The sequence below is a fragment of the Fundulus heteroclitus genome, chromosome 2 (assembly GCF_011125445.2).
Source record: "Fundulus heteroclitus isolate FHET01 chromosome 2, MU-UCD_Fhet_4.1, whole genome shotgun sequence".
In the NCBI taxonomy this organism is placed as follows: domain Eukaryota; kingdom Metazoa; phylum Chordata; class Actinopteri; order Cyprinodontiformes; family Fundulidae; genus Fundulus; species Fundulus heteroclitus.
The window spans coordinates 33,582,002-33,608,358 of record NC_046362.1 but is presented as its reverse complement, the minus strand read 5'-3'; the positions used below and the strand labels follow the sequence as shown (position 1 = coordinate 33,608,358).

Here is a 26,357-nt window from a genome sequence, read left to right as displayed (position 1 = left end):
TACCTTTTATCAGGTGGAAAAGGCCCCCGACCCAGTCCAGTTACTGTTATTGGTCCAGTCAAATTTGCTGCCCTCTAGTTTTTCTGGAGATTGCCAAGGATGCAGGAATCAGATTAGATCCATTAGGTCTGGTTTGTGCAAACATTCCCATGAGGAAAAAGACACAAGATGACCTGAGCACAGAAAACCTAAAGTGTGTAGGGGAGGAGGCAACCTCCTTAAAGGTATAAAACTAAGAGATGCAATACAATCAGAGCCAGAAATGAGGCAAGGACAAAGAGACGGCAATTAAAACCAACTGAATACTATACAAAAATAGACTTAAGTCACATTAATTATTAATAAAGTAACTTGAGAAATTAGAGCTACAAAGAACCAGAGAATAATGACCCCAAAGAAAGCGCTTCCATCATGTTTGGTGTGTTTGTGGCTGGACCGAAGTGAAGACAAGAGCCTGGGAGCTGCAAGGGGAAGTGAAAGATGATGTAATAAAGAACAAAATGAGAACATTTATTTAAGATTTTCACACTGGTGGACCAGCTAGTGGCGCGTTAAATGAATTACTAACAACCTCGCTTTTAAGCGCACAATAACTACTACAGAAGCCGAGGAGTATCATAAATGTGACAATGTCAAAATGTCCTCCATGCATTAGCTAATGCTAATAGCTAATAACTACGGTCATCGTGTGAAATGTTTTATGACAATGTTGCCAAGTCCACTTGTTGTTGTTTTTTAAAGTCGCTTGTAAATTACATGATTCAAGTTTTTTTTGGGGCTCATTTCTGAACATGCAGTCGCGTGCACTAAAGAGACCTGATCATACTGCTGCACTACAGACATCATGAACCGGCTGATATCCCTTCACCCCCCCCTTCATACTCCCTGAGAGGGAGACAAGATGTAAAGAACTAAGCGTCTCTGCTGGGAGGACAGAGTAGTAGCAGCTCTACACTGCCCTGTTTTTAACATAAAGCCAAAATAAACTTCACTGTTATATTGAATGAACTTACCTGCGGTCCAGCAGAAAGCTGCATTCTTTACATCCATTTTAAATCCTTACTCCTTCATGAATTATCTCATCCTGGTAATAGTAGCTGCACCAATATAGACTCTTGTTTTCTCCCGTACTTCTTTTTCTTTTCTTGGTTACTTTCTCTTCCCTCTCACTGGGCTAAGAGTATGGATGGTGCTCCATTTAAACAGAAAACAGCAAATAGAGTGATCTACAGTCGTCTTTGCTTGTTTTCTACTCCTCCTCCACCGACAGCACGTCTTCATATAGAACACAGATAGGAAAATGCGAAGAGCTGACAAGTTTGGCCCCTTTCAGCTACCAAAATAGCGCGGCAACGTGGTGTCTCCTTGTGGCATGCATATGTATTTAAAAACAACTAATTCTAAGTTATGAGAGTGCTTTCAGTTTTGTTGTGATGTTATTAGACTTTGCCACAATATGTATTTAGAAAAGCAAATCTTGATTTTTTTTCCCTAATTAAAAGTCTAATTAGTTGCACACTGTCTCTTTAAGACTTGGCACTTGAGGACAAGAACCAGAAAAATGCAAGGAGCAAACCAGAACAGGGTAGCGTAATTCTTTACTATCAGGAAGTCCACAAAATGCAGTTCAAAGTCTTCAGCTGATCCAAAATGCTGCAGCAAGAGTTCTGATGAAAATCAACAAGAGAAATCATATTTCTCCAATTTTAGCTTCCCTTCATTGGCTTCTTGTTAAATCAAGAATAGATTTTAAAATTCTTCTTCTAACGTATAAAGCCCTTAATAATCAAGCTCCATCATATATCAGAGCTCTGATTACCCCGTATGTTCCTAACAGAGCACTTCGCTCTCAGACTGCAGGTCTGCTGGTGGTTCCTAGAGTCTCTAAAAGTAGAATGGGAGGCAGATCCTTTAGCTATCAGGCTCCTCTCCTGTGGAACCAACTCCCAGTTTTGGTCTGTGAGGCAGACACCCTGTCTACTTTTAAGACTAATCTTAAAACTTTCCTTTGTGACAAAGCTTCTAGTTAGAGTGTCTCATGTTATCCTGAGCCACCTCTATAGTTATGCTGCTATAGGCTTAGGCTACAGTTGGACATCAGGGTCTATTTTTCTCAATCTGTCGAGTTCTCCTACTGTTCTCCAATTTGTTGTTATTTAAAATTTTTAATCTTTCTTCTTCTTTGTCATTTTTTTCTTCATAGAAGGTACACCTGGTCTGGTGTTCTGTTAGCTGTGACATCATCAGGGGAGGCAGATCATCCTCTATTACCATCTAACATAGAAAGTACTCCTGGGATCAATGTGAGCTTCTGTGCTTTCTGTGTCTCTGCTCTGTCTTCTCTAAGCCCCAGTGGGTGGAGGCAGATGAGCGTTCACACTGAGCCTGGTTCTGGTTCTGCTGGAGGTTCTCCTCCCTGTTAAAGGGGAGTTTTCCTCTCCACTGTCGCTTCATGCATGCTCAGTATGAGGGATTGCTGCAAAGCCATCAACAATGCAGACGACTGTCCACTGTGGCTCTACGCTCTTTCAGGAGGAGTGAATGCTGCTTGGAGAGACTTGATGCAACCTGCTGGGTTTCCTTAGAGAGGAAACTTTCTGACCAACATGGAGGATTTGATGGAGTCTGACTTTGGAAAGTGCCTTGAGATGAAATGAGTTGTGAATTGGTGCTATATAAATAAAATTGAAATTGAATTGCATAATGGAGGACCTGACAATAAGTGAGAATGAGCTGGTAGAATAAATAGAGGGAGACAAGAGGGAAAGACAGGGGAAGCAATCAGCACAGATGAAATATATGAGGGTGATTAGGCTGAGGGAGAGAGAAAGCAATGATGTGACCGGGAAAAGAGGAAAATAGAACCTAACAAGAATACAAAATACAACGAATGAAGATACTCTGACAAGATAAACTCAGTAACTGAACTAAAGGCAGGCAGGAAAATAAGGATTTAACTGGAACAAAAGCATCTAACTAAATCTTAAAGATCAGCATACTAAATGAGGAGAGGAAAGAACCAAATCAGACTAATGACCTGGGGACAATGAACATCATCTTTTTGGTTTAAATCGGGATGGTTAGTCAGTTAGCTCAGAGCAGTACTTTACCCAAAGACAAAGACCTTGTAAATTCAGACTAGTTTGATTTGGTCAGACATCTTTGAAGCTGAGAACCCAGTGATGTATTTATCCTTTGCATTCCTTTTCAATGACATGGACAGAAGACACAAACTGGGATTGTGTGTAATTTTGAGCTCTGTTGGTTCTGATTAGGTCTAAACATTTTTGATTTACTAGACGTAATCCCATCAGGATGGATTAATGGATGGTTCCTCTTTTAATATGTCTTGTTTTTTTTATTTTCAGGACTCCATCAACAACAACTCTTTGGGGAAAAAGGACAGCTGGAAGGACTCCCACTCTTCCTCTCCACACATCACAGGTGCAACAAACACGTCACGTTTGCAAAAAAAAAAAAAAACACGACAAGTACAGCAAACATGTCAAAAGTGCAACAAACATGTCAAATAAAAAAATTTAAAAAACACATCACATGTGCAACAAGACATGAAAAGTATGAACATGTCACAAGCAGAGGTGGGTAGTAACTAATTACATTTACTCAGTTACATTTACTAGGAGTAGTTTTACTGCACTGTATTTTTTACTTTTACTTGTGTAATATTATTACTCAAGTATTGCTACTGTTACTTGAGTGAAATTTCTGGTTACTCTACCTGCTGTGAGTAACTTCATGAATAAAGAACATACTTGATTTAACCTAAAATGCACCAGAGACAAAAAAAAACTAGAGTTTATGTTAAAGTGAGAGTTCTTATTTGTACACAAGCTTTGTGATTTTGTTATTTTGTTATTTTCTATCTGCTGAGCTCATTGAGGCATTTGGAGGTCAGATGAACGTTCAGTAAACAGTAGATATTGTCACTGGAAGTACTTTGTACTGTTCTGACATACTATATACATTAACTGCTGTAAGTATTGCTTTCAAGTTTAATGCTGAGAAAAAGTATTTAGAAAAGTCTGAATTAATTTAGCCATTCTTTGTATATTTTAAAATTTTTGTCTTTGAAAAACCAGAATTTGCACATAACCTTATATTTTTGCCTGTCCGATTACATAATTTTTAGATATTAAACCATCTGCTGTTACGATTAGTTACTCAGTACTTGAGTGGCCTTCTTACTAAATACTTTTTTACTCTTGAGTAATTTCTGGGCTGACTACTTTTTACTTTTACTTGAGTAAAAATATGTTGAAATAGTGCTGATCCTACTTGAGTACAACTTTTGGCTACTCTACCCACCTCTGGTCACAACCACAACAAACGTGTCACAAACACATCATATGGCGATCACAGGTACAACAAAAACAACACAGGTGTAACAAACACATCAAAGGTGCAACATGCATGCCACAGGTATGCATGTTCCAGGTGTGCTGACATGTTATATCATTACACACTCTCTTATTTAAAACACCTTTGCACGACTACAGGGACAGTCAACTTTTTTTTTTTTTTGCAGTCTCTGAGGCCGGAAGTAGTTAAACCTCAGAGATTAGAATTTGGTAACAACGTATAAAGACAAAGAAACGTTCCTGCAACACTGATCCGGACTAATCTTCTTACTGCGTGTATAATCTGTCTGTTTGCTGTTCTACAGATTGAGTAACACGTAATCTAATGTGTTTCCCTTGTTCTGCGTACGCGTTAAGGAGATCCAGCGCCCCACGATGTTCAGCCAAAATCAGAGGACAAAGTCCGGCCCACGGCTCAGCGCCGTCCGGCACCAAAGCCGCCGGCAGCTGGCGGGTCCAATGGCAGAACCAACGTTCAGGCCGCCGCCTCGGTTGCAGAAGCACGCGTCCGACCACGGGAAAGGCAGACGTCTGCGGCCACGCAGCCCTGCAGCACTCCCAGGGGTCAGCGGAGAGGGGGGGGAGGTGGGAGAGGGGGTGGGAGAGGAGCAATGAGGGAGAAAAACCTGGCAGAGCTCAGGGGGAACGGGACAGACAGGAGAGGGGGACGGCTGTGTGAGGACAGGGCAAAGGACAAAGACAGGAACGGACACCAGAAGCAGAGAGAAGTAAACGGGCCGAGGGGCCGAGCAGCTGAGGGGAGAGGAAGAGGAGGCGTGAAGGCGAGCAGCCGAGGAGGAGGAACGGGCTTGAAACCTAACAACAAGCTGGGCAACCAGGAGGTCTACCTGCCTGCCATGGTGGTCCCACGAACACCTGTAGCAGCGAGAAGCCAGGAGAAGAGCCAGAACCAAGGTGAGGGAACACATTCAGGGTCGGTTCACACCTCACAGAGTCTCTGTTTTTAGAGGAAGAACAGAGAAACCTTCTCTTCTTCTTGCTGGTGAAGGTTCTCAGTCATCCAGGTCACGGTCGTTCCAAAAACGTTTAAAAATGTAAAAGTTGAGAAAACTGTCTGGACAGGAAGCGAAACGTCTTCAAACTTCGGAAAAAAAGTCCAGCTGTTTTTGTTTTTTAAACTTTTTTGGACTTCTCTTCTTCTGCTTCATAAAAGAATCCCAGCTAACCATAAGCATCTCTTTTGTGTTGTCAGTAAAGGTAAAGGTGTTGGAATGACTTACAAGATTTCAGTGAGCAGGAAGCATTTCCAACCAATCAAAGTTGCATTTTTATTATTAAACCTCAATAAGTTATCCATCATTTCTGCTTCACAGAGGAAATTCCATTTAAAAATGTACATTAAAGACGTGGAAAAAAGATAACTACATTTAAAATCTAGTGTTACATACAGTCCAAAGGAAGAGGCAAGAAAGTTGTTATTTACAACAAGAAAATAGCTTCAAGTTATAAAGTGAAATAACAAAATGAACCATGTCATTTTCAAATGAAATGCTGTAAGCAATAATGTTTTCGGGCCTGATTTAAAGGAGCCGATGGTTTCTGGAGCAACTGAACTCCCTAAAAGTCACTGATTACTACATTACTACATACTACAAGTGTTTCTCTTAGGGAGCAATGAACTAAAAAAACTGTGGAATAAAGCAGTGGATGTAAGACCCTCTTTTAGAAACATACTTTGTCTGATAATTTATGCATTTCAGAGAAGGCCAGGAGCAGCTTTCACAATTATTTTTGTTTCTGCATTCTTGGATAAACTTTTCTGCCTCACCACATCAGAGGGGAAAGAAAACACTGAGAGTTCTTTGGATTCGAAGAAGTGCTCTTTCTTGTCACTTTTGTAATTTTCAGACATAGCAACACATCATTCAGCAACATCAAATGTGTCAAGATGATGAAAAGCTGGTGTGCATAAAGCCAGATTTGGTTGGTTGAACCACTTGAAATCACCTCACTGTTTAATATTTAGGAGATGTTTAACATCAGGGTTTGGTTTTATAAAGTTCCAAAGTATCAAATATTACTAAATATTGAAAGTTTGTGTATTTCCTAGTACTACGTTAAAGTAGTGGAGATCGTATTTGACAAACTGTGACTATTTTGTGTCATTTGGCATATTCAGATGAACGTTCTGATCTGAGCAGATAAAGCTCACCTGGGGTCCCTCAAGGCTCCATCCTTGGTCCACCTATTTTCAGTATCTATGTGATCCTTTGGCTCGATTATGAAGTAACACGTCTCTTACAATATCTTTTTTGATGACATGCAGGTTTATATTCTAAGTTAATACTTAACTATAGTCCACAATAGGCATTTTTAGTCAGGATTTCCAAAATATCCATGAGTGGATCCTTCATCTTAATGCAGAAAAGGCAAAAGTTATTTTTAGATCCCAGTAGGGCTGGGCGATGTGGCTTAGAAATAAAATCTCCAATTTTATTATACCAAATCCAATTCGTTGCTTTTTTCTCTCCTTTTCGTTTCACAAAAAAAAGTTAAGAAATTATTTTAAAAACTCTTTTTTATGCCAAGCATGTCATCTGGGAGTTGACCTGAATTCAAAGTGTAACTAAATATAAGCTGTGAAATATGTTTGTAAAACAAGATGGCGGCCCTGCCATTTTTATCAATGAAAATACCACAAAAGGTTTGCTGCTAGTGGTTTTACACAATGAGATAAGAACAGGCTTCAGTTCACTTGTGTAACTTAAAACTAACTTTAAAAAGTAAATCAAATTATAAATCAAAGTGCTTCCTATCATGGTAAAAAAAAGAAAAACATTTCCTCTTTACAATATTTTGATAATGTATCTCAACATGTGTTCAGCATTGCTGCTGTTCTTTTCATTGAGGCCCAATGAGTGCATTTGCAAAATAAAATTCAGATTTTTCAAAAATGTGATCTCAAAAGATTATAAATTCAAATTAATCAATTAAATCGAATTATCGCCCAGCCGTAGGTCCCAGAAGTGCAAGGTTAAAATCCACAGTCAACCAGATTTGAGAAGAACCCAAAGTATGCCACAACAACATAAAAATCTGGCTGTTATTGTGGACTCAGACCTTACTTTGGACAACCACATAATGTCTATTATGAAATCAGCCGACTATCACCTAAAAATCATCCCAAGAATAAACTGTTTTATATTAAAACTGGACACACAGGTGTGTCCTTTTATTATAAGAAGGTTAGATTGTGATGGGGTCTTTAAAGATCTTTTGTTGAAGTCAATCAGGCAGCTGCAGCTCATCCAAAATACTGGATCACTCCACACCGGTCATTCAGTCATTTCAACGGCTCCCTGTTTGTAAAATAACACAATAAAAAATGTTAGAGATCATCTGCAAGACACTGGACGGCTGATAGGAACCACCCCTCAGGTGATCTAGACCGATTCACCCAATGCAGGAACTAAACAAGAGGAGGCAGGGCTTAATTTGTACTGAACACTGAAAACTGGAGATCTGCAGAAAATAGCTCTTTTAAATCTGGACTGTATTCTGTCTTAGTTTTTGCCTGATCCTTAAATTTGTACCACGTTCTTTTGCACTACAAAAACGGATCTAAAAACAAGTCAAATGTTCTAAAGTTAGTCTATTCGTCCTTGATTTGAGCCAGTAAATAAGATTATTTGCCAATGGAATGAGTAACTTTGCCCCTAAAATAAGATTATTAGAAATCCTGCACTTAAAATAAGATGATAGAGATGAATTGTTCCTATTTTGAGTGGAAGAATCGTATTCTATTGGAAAATCATCTTATTTACCTGCTCAAATCAAGGAAAATACATTCATTTAAAGAAAATTTTACTTATTTTTAGTTCTGTTTTTACAATGTGATACATTTCTTTTTTTTTTATTCCTTTGTTTTCCTGCAAAGCAGTTTGGATAACTTTGTGGTTGAACGGCGCTGAAACAAATAAACTTCACTTTTAATCGCACACTCAAATAAATAATGTCTTCACTCCCAGCTTAATTCGTGGGTAAACTCCACAGATGTTTGCAGCTTAGTTTATTTCCAAGGTTGTTTTCTAAATTAGGGCTGAACGATTTTGGCAAATAATCTAATTGTGATTTTTTTTCTTAATATTACGATTTAATGCGATTTTTTTTTTCCAGTTTAATTTATCATGTCTTTTTAAACATATACAAACAACAAATCATTTTGTTTCCTCACTGTGCAGATTAGTTGCTAAAAGACCCACAGCATCTAAACTCAGAGCAGAAATGATTGCGTTCTGCCTACAATATATTTCAACCAAAATTGCAATTTTGACTTTTCTCTGCGTTAACCACAAGCAACAAAAATGGCGTCTAAATAAAGACGTTTGTAAACAAGGACTATTTAAAACAAGAACTTTTAATGTTTCTATTAATCAGAATATTATTCAAGAGAACAGCTTTTAATTTAATTGGACATCAATCCTTGTAGAAGATAAAGTGCAACCAACAAGCAAGTCTATGTATTAAACTGATTGACCTGTACTTAATGCTATGCATGATAAAATAAACTCTAAAACAAGTAATAAAATTAGATTATCTCACTGCTGCAACTGTCTTCCCTTCCATGTGGAGGCAAACCCACTTTAAACATTTTACCAACACCTAATGGACGTGTCTAATAGGGTGTTTTCACTGACGTCACTGGCCAACTTCCGGTCCGCCATATTGGGTGGCACACTTCCTTATCTCTAGTTGTCTTACACGTATTATCGTATCGCGAATGGATAAGTACGCCAGCACGCTAGAGCGACCAGATAAGGACGTATATCTGAGGAAATGTTCCGTGATCGACCATATGGACCCGTATGCCCTCCACGGTGCCTTGTTTAGCCGTAATCCAGATGATTGGCCAAATGTAGAGCACGGCGACATAGTGCATTACCTGGTGTTCGGTGAAAACCCTCTGCACACTCTTGAGGAAATGAGAGCTTACAAGGGTCTAGAGGCTCACAACCAGTTCACATCTGGTTATGTACATCAAGGAAATCGCCATCATACGTGGACGGGTGAGTTTTAATAAGATGGTAAAAATGTAAACAATCCGACGCAAATGTGTTGCACCGCCCGCCGGCGGCGGGCGGTGCGCGAAGGCGCTTGGCTGCAAGGCCGATCGACGCCGCTCGCGGCTTTAATTATTTAAGCAGAACAATGACCAGTGCAAAATTAAGTTGTATTTACCGTATTGGCGCCGGTAGGAGCTGCAGATCATAAAGCCAGCAAACAGTGGGAACACAGCAACTCGTTCAAAGGTAAGCTGCGCTCAGACGGGCGGGCACATGCTAGTTTAGTAGCTGCTAACCGCCAGTGCTAACAACCACTCGCGCATGTAATGTACTTTTAACTTGCTGCTATGTGTTTCAAACGTTTAGAACACACTCTCATTGACATCGGGATACTGTGGAAAGTTATGTTCGGTCTTACAGCCGCGATCCAAGCGAGCCGACGATCTCTTTATCTCTGTAACTCGTTCAAAGGTAAGCTGTGCTCAGCCGGGTTAGCACATGCTAACCGTTAGCGCTAACAACCACTCGCGCATGTAATGTACTTTTAACTAGCTGCTATGTGTTTCAAACGTTTAGAACACACTCTCATTGACATCGGGATACTGTGGAAAGTTATGTTCGGTCGACTTACAGCCGCGATCCAAGCGAGCCGACGACTCTTTGTTATCGCTAACAGTTGTTCTCCGTGGTTGCGCCTCCAGGCAGGAAAGCGGTGGAAAATTAATCTGTTTCTATGTTTTTCCCATGGCGATCATGTGTTGCGCTGTTACAGCCCACAATACAGCAACGGTTTACCATGGTTGAAATCAAGTTAAGGTGAAATTAATCAAATTAAAACACGGCTGAGAGAGGGAGTACAGTATGCGGTAGTAATAGGCAGTAGAGGCGGCGGAGGCAGTCAACACGACAGCCGTGGAAAGTAATAAGTCATAACGCCCAAGCCCTATTATTAATATATTCTTCTTATATGTTTTAAATACTTAACAGTTAATTACCTGTGACAAAGTGAGCACCGCAGACTCTGGCGTATTCCAGCTTAACACCGTCCAAATCGGACCTGGATATCCGTGTCAGCCATAGGTGACAGCGTTGTTCAGACAGCTGTTTTTTTTTTTTTTCACACTGATTCACTATTACGGCTGGTAGGCGATAGAAAGCGTTGATCTCCACCTCCACGGGCCGTGCAACCAACCATTAAACACGTTTTCCCCATTGTTCACTTCCAATACTGCCTAAGGCGTCATACAATGCAGGTCAACGGTGCGAAACGACTGCCACCCAATATGGCGGACGCGCTGAGTAGTCACGTGAGCGTGACGTCAGCTGAAAACCCCCTATTCCCTAATTGTTACATAGCCAAAAATTGCAGACTCTGCTATTTGGAAATTGCGTTTTTTTAAATCGCGATTATATTGAAAATGCGATTAATTGTTCAGCCCTATTCTAAATCCAACTTTTATTCCTTTCCTCAGGCCAAAACCATGACAGAACCCAGGAGAACCCCCCCGCTGCGCTGTCCCGGTCCAGCAGCGAGGGCGGGTCCAACAGGATGTCGCTGAGCTCAGATACAGAGGGGCCCCCTCCGGGACCTCTGCATCCCTCTCTAACCCGCAGAACCAACCCAGACATCCGTGAAGAAGACGGCGAAGGAGATCCGACTCCCAGTGCGCCGGTCCAGAACCGCCCCAGCTGCACCCCGAAGGCCACGGACAAACCGGAGGAGGGCTCTCCCACCGTGGAGGCAGGCACAGGGAGGGACAAAGCTGACAACAGGGTGGACAATGAGCCGACCAAACCAAAGAGGGAGGCTGCAGCCGGGCTGGATTATGACCAGGTTAAATACACCCTGGTGGTGGACGAGCACGCCCAGCTGGAGTTGGTCAAGCTGAAGGACTGCCTGCACGGACACACTGAGCACAACGAGGACAGCGACGCAGAGACAGTCTACCAGTCAGCCAATGAGGAGGAAGACCCCGAGTATGAGGAGGAGAGGAGGAAGAGTGAGGAAGCAAGAAAGCTAGGTAAACGCAGAGGAGCTGCACTGCAAAAATAGAACTAAAAATGAGTAACATTTTCCTGAAATGAGTGTATTTGCGCTTGATTTGAGCACTTAAATAAGATTATTTGCCAATGGAATAAGATTTTTGCGCCCAAAATGGGAATAACACATCTCCATCATCTTATTTGAAGTGCAGTATATCTAATTATCTTATTTTAGGGGTAAAAAGACTCATTCCATTGGCAGATAATCTTATTTAAGTGCTCAAATCAAGCGCAAATACACTCATTTCAGGAAAATGTTACTTATTTTAAGTTCTGTTTTTGCAATGTGTTGTCATTTGCTTTCAGTGCCGGATAAAACTCCCAAAACTGCGAACAAATGACAAGCATCTTTGGCTAAGAAACAAGAACTTCTGTACCCAAAATTTAACAGGCTTTTTAATTTCCTTTTTAATTGCTTTAAGAAAAGAATCACTGGGTTGGGACTGACTACTTCAGGAAAATAAGCGTCTTATTTCCGAACAGAAACGACACTGATGAGAGATCCCAGCTTCGAGTTTTAGAGTCTAAACAGTGCTGATGTAATAAAACACATAAACACGTTGTCTCAGTGATGATCCGAGGCCCAAGCAGCATCTACAAACCCGAACACTTGCTTCAAAAATAAACATCTGCTTTAATAGATAAAACACTGCAGGGACGGCCATCAGGCTTCAGTCTCCTGTGGAGTTAGACTGAAGTCTCTCCCACATGGAGGAGAGGAATAAAGAGATTCTGAAACAACCTGAAGGTTATTTTGTTTAACAGAAGAACCTTCAGGTTGTTTCAGAGCAGCAGATTTTCCTCTCCCTCATATCTCCATGCAGATTTTATTAACCTTCAGAGGATCACTGCAGGTTTGCTCTTTTAGTAACATGATACAACTTCACTCTGAAGCACAGGCCATATAAATGTGCTTTCCAGGAACAGATTATTTCCATTAGTACAAAAATAAACATAACAAAATCGTCGTACAGAATGTAAGAGTCCCCACCTTAACATGTATTTTATTTATAAGGAGACACATCTTGACCATGTGGCTGTATTACACCAAATTGTTATATCAAAGGAGCAATAAGTGAGAAATGTACTGCAAAATTAATCAAAATCATTCTCATTTGTCAGCTGGGATGGAAGTAATCAGTCTTCCCCATCAACAATGTCTTAGTCACATTTTTCTCCTTTCAGACCGAGAGGTACGGTCCAGAACTACTTCAGTTCAGAGTGTAGCCTGTGTTTACTTCCTGGTTCCTGAGCCAATCAGATGAGAGTTCCCAGGGTTCCCAAAAGCAGAGCGCAGCATTTGGTGTTTTATCTTGGCAAAAGAGCAGCAGGCTGCAGACATGGAAGCCAGTAAGAGAAGCGGACCAGAAATACAACAAAAAACAACATCATAGATCTATCATGCGGAAATAAAAATGCAGTGGAGTTTCACTGCAGCAACAGAACCATTTAGAAATGGCGTATTAGATTGTTGTCAGTGGGAACCAACCACTTGTACCAATTTGTATTATTTATTACTTATTGCTCCTTTGAGTAAGAAAAAGAAAATCAACCTTAAACGCTTTCAATCATAGAAATAAGATTTAATGCTTCACTTTTTTGTTCTTTACGTGTTAAACATCTGTGTAAAAGTCATTAAGAAGAAAGCTATTTTGTAAAATTCCTCAGTGAAGTAGCTTCTGTTACATTTGTAAACTATAGTAAGCAACATTGCGGATTTGACCAAATGCAGACATATCAATAGTTCAGTTTTCATACTCTTTGCGGAGTTAAAATTAAAGTACTTTCTCACACGAATGCTTTCAAGAATCCGGCAACTACATACTGGGAGAGACTCAGGTAGCTATGTATAGTGATCTCCCCAGGTGCAGCGACTTTGCTTAATTAGTGTTGCTGCCGGTTTAACTGCTCAGACCAGAGCAGAGCTGAGCAGGCGGGTAGTGACGTCACAATCACTGCAGACGGGATCTGCCAAACAGAATCATCACACAAAGGCGTTTGAGACATTGCTTGGGCTACATTAAAACATTGTTAACCAAAAATGAGCACCTTGACGTCAGTCCTGTAAGTGAAAGAATGGCAAACTAAAGTAGACAAAACTGGATTAACATGCTTCCTCTTCAGGTCATAACCCAGTAGAACTTCAAATGGACTGAGATCATCAATGACTGATAAAAGGAGGCCTTTAAATAATGCATTACAGTGACAAAAGTATCGATTCGTCTGTCCAACATAATCTTAATCCTGATTTTAACATGAAAAGTTATTTTTTCATTGATGTTTAAAGTCCGGTATAGAAAGAAATGTATCATCTGCATGGAAGTAGACAACGAGTTCCTTGAATTATTTCTTTAAATCGGATCAAAACAGAAACAAGTACAGGGCCAAATGCAAAACCCTGTGGAATACCAGGTTAAAAAACCCAAAAAAACAATCAATGCTGTGCTCTCAATTTACTTCCTTGTTTTCTGTTTCAAGAGAAGAGAAAAGAGGAGGAGAAACAAAGAAAAGAGGAAGAGAAGAGAAGAAAAGAAGAGGAGGAGGCAAAGAAAAGGAAGGAGGAGGATTTAAAGAGGAGGAGGGAAGAGGAGGTGAAGAGAAGGAGGGAAGTAGTTGCAGTTGCGAGGGTCTGCAAGCAATCCAAGGTATCGTCTGCCACATCCGGGGAAGAAGACGAGTCTAACGGAGGAAGAGGTCCCAGAAGCAGGAAGTTCCTCAACCTGTTCTCCACCAACAACAGCAGCCCATACAGCTCCACAGGTGGGTTTACCCATAATTATGTCTCTGTGTAATCACAATGAAATGTTGGTGAGACACCGGCTCAGAAAGTCACACAGATTCACACGTAACACTCAGACACAACACAGTATAATGTTCAAACACTTCATGAGAAGCTGTAAGTAGTCCTTGGCATCTGGTAAGATATAAAGGAGCAATCATTATTTTAGATAAAGAGAATCTTGTTTTGGTCTACAGACGGGGCTCAACAGCCTAGCTCCTGGTGAAAAATCGCTTATTGCTCCTTTAAATGTCCGAGTCAGGAAAGGCAGATAGCAGCCACAATACAGAACAAAGTAAATTACTGTGCAATCGTATGAATGTCAGACAAAACACTCCCCGAAAAGTTTAAAAAGGTGCAATTTGCATGGATGTCCAAATAAACACTCCCAACCAGCAGGATGTTAATGAACGTCTAACAGACCATGAACTGGGCCGGTGGTTCATTTGATTCTCAGCAGGAGGTGATAGCTCTCACATCTTTGTGAAAGAAGCTGTTTTTTTGGTTGGTTAGCTTTTGATTAAATGATCCTTGATCGTTTTCCTGATGGACGTGAGACAAACAGAGCATTGCCAGGGTGGGTGGGATCTGTGGCAACACTTCTGGACCTATTTTGGACTCTTGTAGCATAAAGAGGAGACCGACCACAGCGAGGAGGTTTTGTTGTGTTTGTGTGTTACATGTAATCCATGTGCATCCTGAGCCTGTTTCTGTCTCACCAAAAATGTCGTTATGGTAGCACACAATGACAATAAAGATTCTTGAATCTTGACTTTTGTGAAAAATAGATGAAAATGAGCACGTTATTGTTCTTATATCCATTACACTGTTACTGATGGGAATGTTACATGTAAAAAATAATAGTACCAAGCAGTACAGCTGTAAACGTTGGCTAAAAAGTACCAAGTCCAAATCCTGAGCTTCACATTATTTTGTGCCTTCACGTGTGTCAAAACTCCGTCTGTAATGCTGAAAACCATGAAAAAAAAAATTATATGACACAAACACACAAATCTTATATTTTTCTGTTAATCTGAACCTGTGGAGTTTTAGTAGCTAATGTTCTATCTATCTATCTATCTATCTATCTATCTATCTATCTATCTATCTATCTATCTATCTATCTATCTATCTATCTATCTATCTATCTATCTGTCTATATATATATATATATATATATATATATATATATATATATATATATATATATATATATATATATATGTGTATATACTGTATATACTGTATATATATATATATGTATATATATATATGTGTGTGTATATATACTGTATATATATATATATATATATATATATATAAATATATATATATATATATATATATAGATATATATATATCTATATATATATTATATATATTATATATCTATATATATATACACACACACATACATTTTTTGGCACTAGTGGCCTTTAAACTGACAGAATATGGGTTTAAGAGAGAGGGAGTAAACATGAAGCAAAGGTCCACAAACCAGGACTCTAACCCAGGACCGCCTCGTTGAGGACTGTCAAAATGGATCACAGGCTCTACCCCTGCACCCAGTTCTGTATATTTCTGATAAGCTAAATATCCCCCATCGTTATGTTTTAGTTATCCCACTTTAAACTTCTCTATAGTTCATATTTTCTGGATATTTTATATGTATATGGAGAGCAGATGTTAAATACCTGCCACCTGAAATTATATATGCTTTTAAATGTTGCATACTGCATGCAGTCCTTTACTCTCGTAATACAGTGATGATATATTGCACAGCTGTGGTTTTGATGCACAATTAAAAAACACAATCCTGCAGAAACATCATTACCAATGCAGCTGGCATCAGCAGCTGTTAGTGTTACATGTTTTCTATGAGTTTCCAGGCATTTTAAGTCCATTTCACGGCAAAGCAAGTTTAGAAAAGACAGAGAGAAAAAATAACAAAGCATTAGCAACAAAAGAAAAGAAAAAGATGTTAAATTACATAAAAGAAACAAATGTCTTACAGTTCATTGGTCAGATCGGTTGATCAAAAGATGCTGTTGACAGAAACGTTTTCAGTCCTGGTTTAAAGGAGCCGACAGTTTCTGCACATCTCAGGTTTTCCTGGAGGTCGTTCCAGAGCTGAGGAGCATAGAAACTTAACGCCGTCTCACTCAGCGGTTTCACAGAGTAGCCGCTGTGAAAAACATCGGAGGTTAATCTCTGTGGTGTTATGATCTCAGTCAGAAGTCTGGGTCTCCTCTGCTTCGCCGTTAGACTCAATTAATGCGTTTCTGTCTGTAAAATAAAGGTAAAAGTCATTATAGTCATACCGCTATAAAGAGTTTGAAGTAGGTTTAAATAAAATAGATAGTGAGGACACTGTGACAGAATGGTTGTTTCTAGTTTTATGTTCTGTTATATTTAAAAAGAACTATTTTATTTTAGTGTTGGGGAGTCTTGTTTTCTTCTCTGATGGGTTCTTGGAGCGCAGCAGAAACTAAGGACTGTGACTCAATCGCTTTTAGATTTATTACTGTTATGGAAGCATAATGAAGTTTAACTGCTTACTAAGTTTTCCAGCTGTACAAATCATACATATAACACCAACTAACAGGTTCTAAAGGCTCAAGCAAGAAAATTAAACTACTTGGGACAAAGATTTCCCTGTGGCAAAGTTTGAAATTGCCGTTTAAGAACCGTTTAACACAAAATATATAATTTCTAACCAGGCCAATCCCATAAGTACCCTGGAATAACTGGGCTGTTTTATGTGCTCCTGTAGGTACACCGGTATTTTTCTAAACGTACCCGCTATCACCTCCACCTCTTCTTAAGTCAATAAAGAGTTTGCTTTACTGATGGCATGACGTTGACTTTAATGTAGGCTGTACAATCTTGATGAGGTATTATTAGAGCAGCACACAATGCCACTGTTGAACTCGCTGGCTGACCCGTGCTTAGAAGTAGAAATGAGGACCTTAACAATAATCTTCAGCCTCGTTTGACTTTATCTAACTTAAATTAACTTAATTCAATTCAATTCAATTCAATTTTATTTATATAGCGCCAAATCATGAAACATGTCATCTCAAGGCACTTTACAAAGTCAAGTTCAATCATATTATACAGATTGGTCAAAAATGTCCTATATAAGGAAACCAGTTGATTGCATCAAAGTCCCAACAAGCAGCATTCACTCCTGGAGAACCGTAGAGCCACAGGGAGAGTCGTCTGCATTGTACATGGCTTTGCAGCAATCCCTCATACTGAGCAAGCATGAAGCGACAGTGGGAAGAAAAACTCCCCATTAACGGGAAGGAAAACCTCCAGCAGAACCGGGCTCAGTATGAACAGTCATCTGCCTCGACCGACTGGGGGTTACAGAAGACAGAACAGAGACACAACAAGAGAAACAAAAAAGCACAGAAGCACACATTGATCCAGTAATCTGTTCTACGTTAGATGGTAGTAGCGGGTGAGCCGTCTTCTCTGGATGATGTCACAGTTAACAGAACGCCAGACCAGGTGTACCTACTATGAAGAGAAAAGAGAGAGAACAGAAAGTTAAAGCAGAAATGACAACACATAATGCATAATTGAAGAACAGTAGAACTCAATAGAGTGAGAAAATTAGATCCTGATATACTCCAGTAACCTAAGCCTATAGCAGTAAAACTATAAAGGTAGCTGAGAGTAACATGAGCCACTAGTTATAATTTTTGTCAAAAATTAATAAATAAAATTTATCTAACTTAAATTGGCGTGCATCTCTCTCAGGTGCGCCGGTGGAACCAACATGCCCTACTAAAGTTCCCACCTGGGAATTTTCAAGATAAATGTTCAGGTCACGCATAATGCAAAAGTAAATGCATTAACTAAAATTATAGCAGTAAAAAAAAACATGTTCTAGGTAACAAGTCATAAACTGTACAGTCCTTAACACCTTTATAAACACCCTTTAAATAAATCCAACATTAATAATTTCCTGGTAACAAGCGACGACTCAGTGCGGCCTGGTCCCCATGAAGTACCCTGAAAGGAAGGACCGGGATATTTAGTTTTCTGCTGTGCTCCACTGAAATTAACCCTAAAAAGTGGATCAGAACGCTGCAGCTGATCCAGAACGCTGCTGCCCGCGTCCTCACTAAGACTAAGAACGTAGAGAACATAGACCCGGTTCTGAAGTCCTCACTAAGACTAAGAACATAGAGAACATGGACCCGGTTCTGAAGTCCTCACTAAGACTAAGAACATAGAGAACATAGACCCGGTTCTGAAGTCCTCACTAAGACTAAGAACATAGAGAACATGGACCCGGTTCTGAAGTCCTCACTAAGACTAAGAACGTAGAGAACATGGACCCGGTTCTGAAGTCCTTCCACTAAGACTAAGAACGTAGAGAACATGGACCCGGTTCTGAAGTCCTCACTAAGACTAAGAACGTAGAGAACATGGACCCGGTTCTGAAGTCCTCACTAAGACTAAGAACGTAGAGAACATGGACCCGGTTCTGAAGTCCTCACTAAGACTAAGAACGTAGAGAACATGGACCCGGTTCTGAAGTCCTTCCACTGGCTCCCTGGATCTCAGAGAATAGACTTTAAAATCCTTCTGTTAGTCTATAAATCCCTGGATTAGCACCTAAATCCATCACAGACTTGTTATCAGGGCATCAACCCTCCAGACCACTCAGGTCTTCTGGCTCCAGCCTGCTCTGCAGAACCAGAACCAGAACCAGAACTAAACATGGAGAAGCAGCATTTAGTTCCTATGCTCCACTGATCTGGAACAAACTTCCAGAAAACTGTGAAAGTGCTGAAAGCCTGAGTTCCTTTAAGTCAAGATTAAAAACACATTTGTTTAGGATTTCCTTCGACTGTTCTAGTTAAACTGTTTTACTGAAACATAATTTGTTCAACTTTGTAGTCCAACTGTTTTTAATGTTTGCTTTTAGTTCCAAATCTCCCATGTTTTATTTTGTTTCTACATTTTATTCCAACTTGCTTTATTCTGTTTTATTTTCCTATATTTTAATCGTGTAAAGCACTTTGCATTGACTCTGTACTGAAATGTGCTATACAAATAAATTTGCCTTGCCTTTGTCCTATTTGAAATGATCCTATCTATGCTCCAAAATTACCCCAACAAGATCCAAGGAACAAATAACGCAGAGCTGAGTGCTTGTTAATATCATGTAAGTACCACAGTAGTACTTCAAAAGTACCCAAAAGAACCCTGTAAGATCCAGGTAACAGGTTACACCTCAGTGAGACCCTGTCTTATTAAGTTTATCATAAGATTAAGTTTATCTCTAAGATTAAATCTTGAAATCTGCTTTTTTGTAAATTTATTTGTATAGCACATTTCAGTACAAAGACAGGGCTTTACATGATTAAAATATTGGAAAATAAAACAGAATAAATGCAAGTTGGAATAAAATCTAGAAACAAAGTAAAACATGGGAAAATAGAAACTAAAAGCAAATATTAAAAACAGTTGAACTACAAAGTTAAACTGAATCGGGGGGGGGGGGGGGTCTCACAATCAGCTGAACTTGAAAGAAATTAAAACTTAAAATGTGACAGCTTGGTGCATTCACATTATATAAACTGCAGCCAGGTAGGGCGCTCTTTTGTTTAGGAATAAATCTCATTTAATTTAAGATAAATTTGAAGCGGTTGTGGTGATGATGGGTAATGTTGGTTGCTCGTTTCTTAGGTGCTGGCCCGTTTGGCGTGTTCTCCTGTGTTCTGGACGGCGTGGAGAGGCAGCAGAGCCACCGTGCTGCATACAGGTCAGCGCGCACAACAACAAATACGAAGCATCCTCACCACAGACATTATATACGTAGACGCCTCATTGGGTGCAGAAAGTAGTGAACGTCTATGTTCCCTGTGTATATGTTTTAAGTAAATAGAAAGATATAGATGGATCTTATATATACTTGTAATGAAATATAGATTATTTGATAGAGATTGGCAGAACAGAGAGCTATTAATCGATGTTCTTAGATGTAGATGTGCATATATAGATTTTGAAGAATTATAAATAAATAGGAGTGTGTCCATATATCACTATATGTCCAGATTATAGATGTGTGTGTGCATATATATATATATATATATATATATATATATATATATATATATATATATATATATATATATATATATATATATATATATATATATATATATATATATATAGATAGATAGATAGATAGATAGATAGATAGATAGTTGTATAGATATCTATATATATATATATAGATAGATAGATAGATATAGATATATATATAGATGTATAGATATCTATATCTATATCTATATATATATATATATATATATATATATATATATATATATATATAGATATATATCTATATATAGATAGATAGATAGATATAGATATATATCTATATATTGATAGATAGATAGATAGATAGATAGATAGATAGATAGATAGATAGATAGATAGATAGATAGAGAGAGATCAATTGGTTAAATCTAAACATTGTGTTCCTCATTATTTCATAAAACTATGAACCTTTTAAGACCTGGTATAGACACAGATTAGCAACAGACTTTTTGGGGGAGTATTACAAACATAAAATTACTAATATGAGAAAAAAGTCATAGGAGAATAATGTAAAAAAAAAAAAAGAGAGAGAAAAGTGGTAATATTATGAGAAAAACGTCATATTATGAGAATTAAGGGGGAACATTTCCAGAATCGTCACAGTTTGCAGAACTATTTTAGTCCTGGAGTAATAGGGCCAGGTTAGATTATTTTAATTATTTTTATTATTTTACAAGAATAAAGTCAGGAGAATTAAGCCAAAGGGATACGAAAATAAACTCGTAGTATTACAAAAATAAAAATGCTACGAATATAAAGTATATTCTGAGATTAAAGTCCCTCTGATACTGTTTAAGTGACTGAGTCTAACGGCAGATTTGCCACATTCAACATGGTGGACGCTCTGACGCACCCGCAGCATAGGCAGACCACGTATATAATCTCTATGGTCGTCACACCAGGGTAACATCTGTCCTGACTCTGTTTCCGCCCGCAGGTTTGTCCCCCGCCATGCGGACGAGCTGCAGCTGGAGACGGACGACCCGGTGCTGATGCTGAAGCAGAGCGAGGATCTGTGGTGTCAGGGCTACAACATGAGGACCGGGGCCACCGGCATCTTCCCGGCCTTCTACGCCGTCAGGCTGCCCAAAGACGGCAGCCACGGTACGGAGACGGGTTTCAGAGCAAAGCTGCACACACAGAAAACAGCAGCAAGTAATGCTGCAGTATAAAAATCATACTTTGTAGATTTAAGGCAAATCAAAAAAAAATATCTGGAGCTGGAATATTGTCTTCATAAAGAGAACCGAAGAAAAACTCTTTTTCACATTTTAATGCATTCATTTTAAAGAGGCATTGTATTTATTACAGTGTGCCATTATTTCCAGACTGAATTCTGTCTTTATGGTCACAAAACCTCCAATCATTGTTTTTTTTAAACTTGCACATAATTTCAATGCATGAAATCACATCAGGCCAGTTGGTTTTTACAGATACGTCTACGAAGAGGAGATGCATTAATCTTTAGAGCTGATTTCAGGTCAGGAGAGATACGGATGTCATTTTTAAGCTCTGGTCTCATTTGCTCCCCTTGGTTTGATGTCCTAAAAACCTTCAAATAATGTTTTACTGCAGTGTCAAAATCTCACACTGAGAAAATTCAATAAAAGTCAATAAAAGTCCACCCTCAGGTCGAGACAAACTGAATCCCACATTAAGAGAGAAATGTTAAGATTTTTGCTCTTAAACTAATCTCCATCATGTTGTGCAGTATATGTAATTATGTGCAGTATATGTAATTATCTTATTTTAGGGGTAAAAATGCTCTTTCCATTGGCAGATAATCATATTTACTTACTCAAAACAAGGATAAATGCAGTAATTTTAGGAACATTTTACTTACTTTTAGTGCCTCTTTTGTAATGAATGTGAATTTCAGTCTTGTAATTTTTATTCTTTTGTTATCCTTTGAAAATGATCTGTTAGTCTAGTCATCTTATACATTTCTTTGTCTTTCAGTCCGGAACGACGGCTGGACGGAGCCGTTTGTTGTGCGGTTTCTGGGTTCGGTTCAGGTCCCTGTCCACATGGGCAATGATGTCTTATGTGCAGCGATGCAGAAGGTACAAAAAAAATAAAAATAAAATAAAAAAATCAGTGTTCAGCTGCCATTTCCATCTATAAGGCAAAACCTAACAGTGAGCTGCTATTTATTTAATTGAAAAAAGGGACAGTACGTATAAATTAACATATATATCACATGTTAATATGCCAGATTGTAGCCATTAATAGTCCCTGGACAGGTTGATGTTAACATTAAATTAAGATAAAAGAAACATAAGACACATACATTACAAACAGGCCAGACAGAAACGGCAAACTACACACAGGATAGACTCAGGACCAAGCAATTACGCTTTGATATACTCAAAAGAGAAGTTTTCTCTTTTTTCTGATGATTTTCTTAAACATTACACATGCCCTAAAGTGCAAGATGAACATTCCTCGTGTTCCTTCCTGCGTTTGTATGTTTAGCAGCTGCAGATACGTTTGTTCTGACTGACTGTTTGTGTGTTCTCACAGGTGGCGTGTAACAGGCGGTCAGCCGGTCAGCCGCCGTCGGCCTGTGTGCTGGAGGTCAGCGTGAAGGGCGTGAAGATGATCGTTCAGGACCAGTGCCACTCTGCTCATCGGGTACGTCCGCTGATTCAGTGCGTCTGGGAGAACACTGCGGAAAAAAAGAGAAATAAAAATAAATCAAACCTTGATCTGAGCAGGTAAATGAGATTATCTGCCAATGGAATGAGTGTTTTGACCCCTAAAATATTACAATTAGATAAACTGCATATGAGATAAGACGGTGGAGATGAGTTGTTCCTTTTTGAAGGGCATAAATATTATTCTTATCATTTAAATTTACCTGCTCAAATCAAGAAGAAATGCACTCATTTCAAGAAAGTTTCACTTACTTTTAGTTCCCTTTATGCAGTGAACGCCCGGAGCTGGAATAAGGTGTACAGAGACCCACAGTGGCATTTAACGGTCTCTGAAATTCTTCTGTTGAGAGGATAAACACAATATTTTATTTACATTTAACATTCCAGTTTCAAGGAAGCAGAATATTGCTGTAGAAAAGGGTGAAAACGGAGAATTTTAATTTGGAAGATTCCTGGGATTGAATCTCTTTGGCTGTCAGGGAGACCGGTGTGTCCATTTTTTTTCTCCAGTTGAAGAACAGCTAATTTTGTTACTGCCAGAATCAGCATCTGAAGAACATTTTTAAAATTCTTTTTCACTTTTTTTGAAATTTTTATTGTAGAAATCATCAGATTATTGCAGCATAAGAGGATAAAAAACAAACTTCTCAGTTTAGAACCTTAAAGAAGAGCAATGAAAAAGATTTATGAAGAATATCTAATTTTATGACTGCTGTATTCAGTCTGTGGAGATTATAAAGAAATATTAATCTTCTTCAAAAGTATTTTTTTTTAATTTACAAGAACAAGTTATTGCAGCACAAGACGATAAAAACAGGGTTGCAGGCATAGAGACCTGAGGAACGCCATTAAAGATGAATTAAACATTTCCCAGGAACTAAATGTGTCTGTGTCTCCGTGTGTCTGCCAGGGAGACCAGTGTTTCCATTTCTTCCATCTGAAGAACATCTCGTTCTGTGGCTGCCATCCTAAGCACAGCAGGTGAGTTCAGGCCAGCCTGCCTGAATCAACCAGCACACCTCTTGTTGTCAACTCTCTGTCTACAGCTTCTGGGTCTGTGGCGTTCTCATTCCTGCCACAGGCTTGAAACAGCATTAAATCCTCATTTTTTTTGGTTTTGCTGCAGGTACTTTGGATTCATCACAAAACATCCCGACCAGCAGCGCTTCGCCTGCCACGTGTTGATGTCAGACGCCACCTTACATCCTCTGGCAGAGTCTGTTCGGTGAGAAACTCTCAACATTTTATTCTCTTATGTTTAAGTTCCCGGCTACTGAGACATGTTTGGGTTTCTTTCCGTCAGGTGAAACCCAAACTCTAATGATCCTGAGGGGAAAAAAGTGAAAATATTACTAAGGAAGCAACTTTTTTTAAGTTAGTTTTGCTATTTTGTTGTTAATTTTTATTTAATCAAATTAAATCACTTATGGTGATGTCATAACAAATGTGCCGTGGCCCCTTAAAAAGCACATGTTTAAAGTTTATTAATCGTTTCCAAACTTTTTCAACTTTTTCATTCTTCAATTGACCAACAACATTATTTGAGGAGAAAATGTTTTCAACTAAAAAGTTTTACAGGCATGACAGCAAAAAGTGAGCATATTCTTAAACTAATACTTTAAAAGCGGAAAGAGAATCAAAATGTGCTTCAACGCTTATCTTGATTTTGCCTGTTATTAGTTATGACACAGTTATGACACAGTTAATCTGATGGCACTGGAATAAAGTTCAGCTGTGGAGAGATTTCATGACATTTGCCTTTTTGCAGGGATTTACCAAAAAGGATCTCACTAAACAGTCAGGAAAAGTGGAAAAACACCCAGAGATAAAAAAAACTAAAAACTAAATGTATTTATAGTCAATAAATTAGAATATTATCAAAATGTCAATTCAATTAACTGTGCGTAACCACCGTTGCAAACATAGAATAGAAGTGACTAGATCGCCGTAACTGTATTATATGATATTGTTTATGTATGAAATTAATAAAAAAAGAAATGACTGGATCTGAATGCTGGATCGCCATCAATCATCCGATATGCGACCCAGCTAATTAGTCAACATTAGAGCCAATATCCGATACAGGTATCTCTAGTAAAGACAATATATTGAGTAATTACTCACAGACTGATGTTTTAAAGTCCTTAATTCCTGTTAATAACAATGTTTTGTTTTTTGGGGGTATTTTTTTTTTTTTGCTTATAATGAAAACACCACATTTAAGATTACAAGATTACATCAAATCAATTTAAAAAATACATTTTTGATACAGATGTGTGGGCTTGGTTAAAAGTATCTTTAAGACTTGCTTAAAAGTTGTTATTTTGAAAAGGTACTTTTGATCTGATAAATGAGTCTCATTGAAACCCAGATTCTAATTTATTAGAAATCACTACCGGTATATCTTCGTTTATTTATATTTAGATCTGGATGGATGGATGGATGGATGGATGGATGGATGGATGGATGGATGGATGGATGGATGGATGGATGGATGGATGGATGGACAGACTGACTGACTTGTAGCTATCCTGTTGTTTGGCAAATTAAAAAAAAATAAAACACTGCTCCAGGCTTTTCACGTGAAGACAGCTCAAAGGTGCCTTAATCCTACCTAACCGTTTGAGGCAAGGCAAATTTATTTGTATAGAACATTTCACTACAAGGACAAAGCAAAGTGCTTCAAATGATTAAAACATAGGAAAATAAAAACAGAATAAAAGGAAGTAAAAAAAACAGTTGGAATAAAATGTAGAAAAATCGAAGCCTAATAAAACATAGGAAAATGGAAACTAAAAGCAACATTTCACTGGTTCTGAGCTCACTCCCCTGGCTGCCCGTCCATTCTAGGATCCATTTTAAGATTCTTTAACTTGTTTTTAAGTCTTTAAATGGCCTCGCCCCCTCACATCTCTGAGCTGTAACAGCCTAACAGAGTAAAGAATGAAGACAGACTGTGGGAAACGGAAGAACTGGTTTGCTATGCCAGGAAGGTAATCCGATTACCTCGTATGATCTCTTCTTTCAGGAGGGCGTTCCAGCAGTACTACAAGGAGCACATCGGATACTCCTGTCCCACTGAGGACATCTTCATCGAATGAATCCTCCTCCTCTTCCTCCTCCTCCTCCTCCTCTGTCTCCACCACAGGCCGAGGACTCACCTTGTGCATGTAAGCCTGGTCTTACACCTGGACAGGATCACCAGTATATCCTCTCTGCATGGTGGACTTGTTCAGAGTTTGGCCGCGTCAACAGCGACGACGAGGCCCGCCTTCGTTTGTCCGAGTCACCGGGGGGGAAACCCACTGAGGACTGACTGGACCGAAAGAGCTAGACACACTAAAAG

General features: G+C 38.9%; 1 protein-coding gene across 1 annotated transcript in view; it reads left to right on the top strand.

Annotated features, from left to right (window-relative positions):
- The window catches only part of LOC105929632 (C-Jun-amino-terminal kinase-interacting protein 1), a 32,941-nt gene extending 6,794 nt beyond the window's left edge, over window positions 1–26,147 (top strand). Inside the window, exons 2-12 of the mRNA XM_021318945.2 lie at window positions 3,369–3,444; window positions 4,737–5,294; window positions 10,876–11,424; window positions 13,925–14,206; window positions 19,935–20,010; window positions 21,292–21,458; window positions 22,314–22,417; window positions 22,878–22,988; window positions 23,922–23,992; window positions 24,138–24,236; window positions 26,040–26,147. Of these exons, the coding sequence (XP_021174620.2) occupies window positions 3,369–3,444; window positions 4,737–5,294; window positions 10,876–11,424; window positions 13,925–14,206; window positions 19,935–20,010; window positions 21,292–21,458; window positions 22,314–22,417; window positions 22,878–22,988; window positions 23,922–23,992; window positions 24,138–24,236; window positions 26,040–26,112 (2,166 nt within the window). The 3' untranslated portion in view covers window positions 26,113–26,147. The remainder of the gene's footprint in view (window positions 1–3,368; window positions 3,445–4,736; window positions 5,295–10,875; window positions 11,425–13,924; window positions 14,207–19,934; window positions 20,011–21,291; window positions 21,459–22,313; window positions 22,418–22,877; window positions 22,989–23,921; window positions 23,993–24,137; window positions 24,237–26,039) is intronic.
- Window positions 26,148–26,357: the final 210 nt, after the last annotated feature.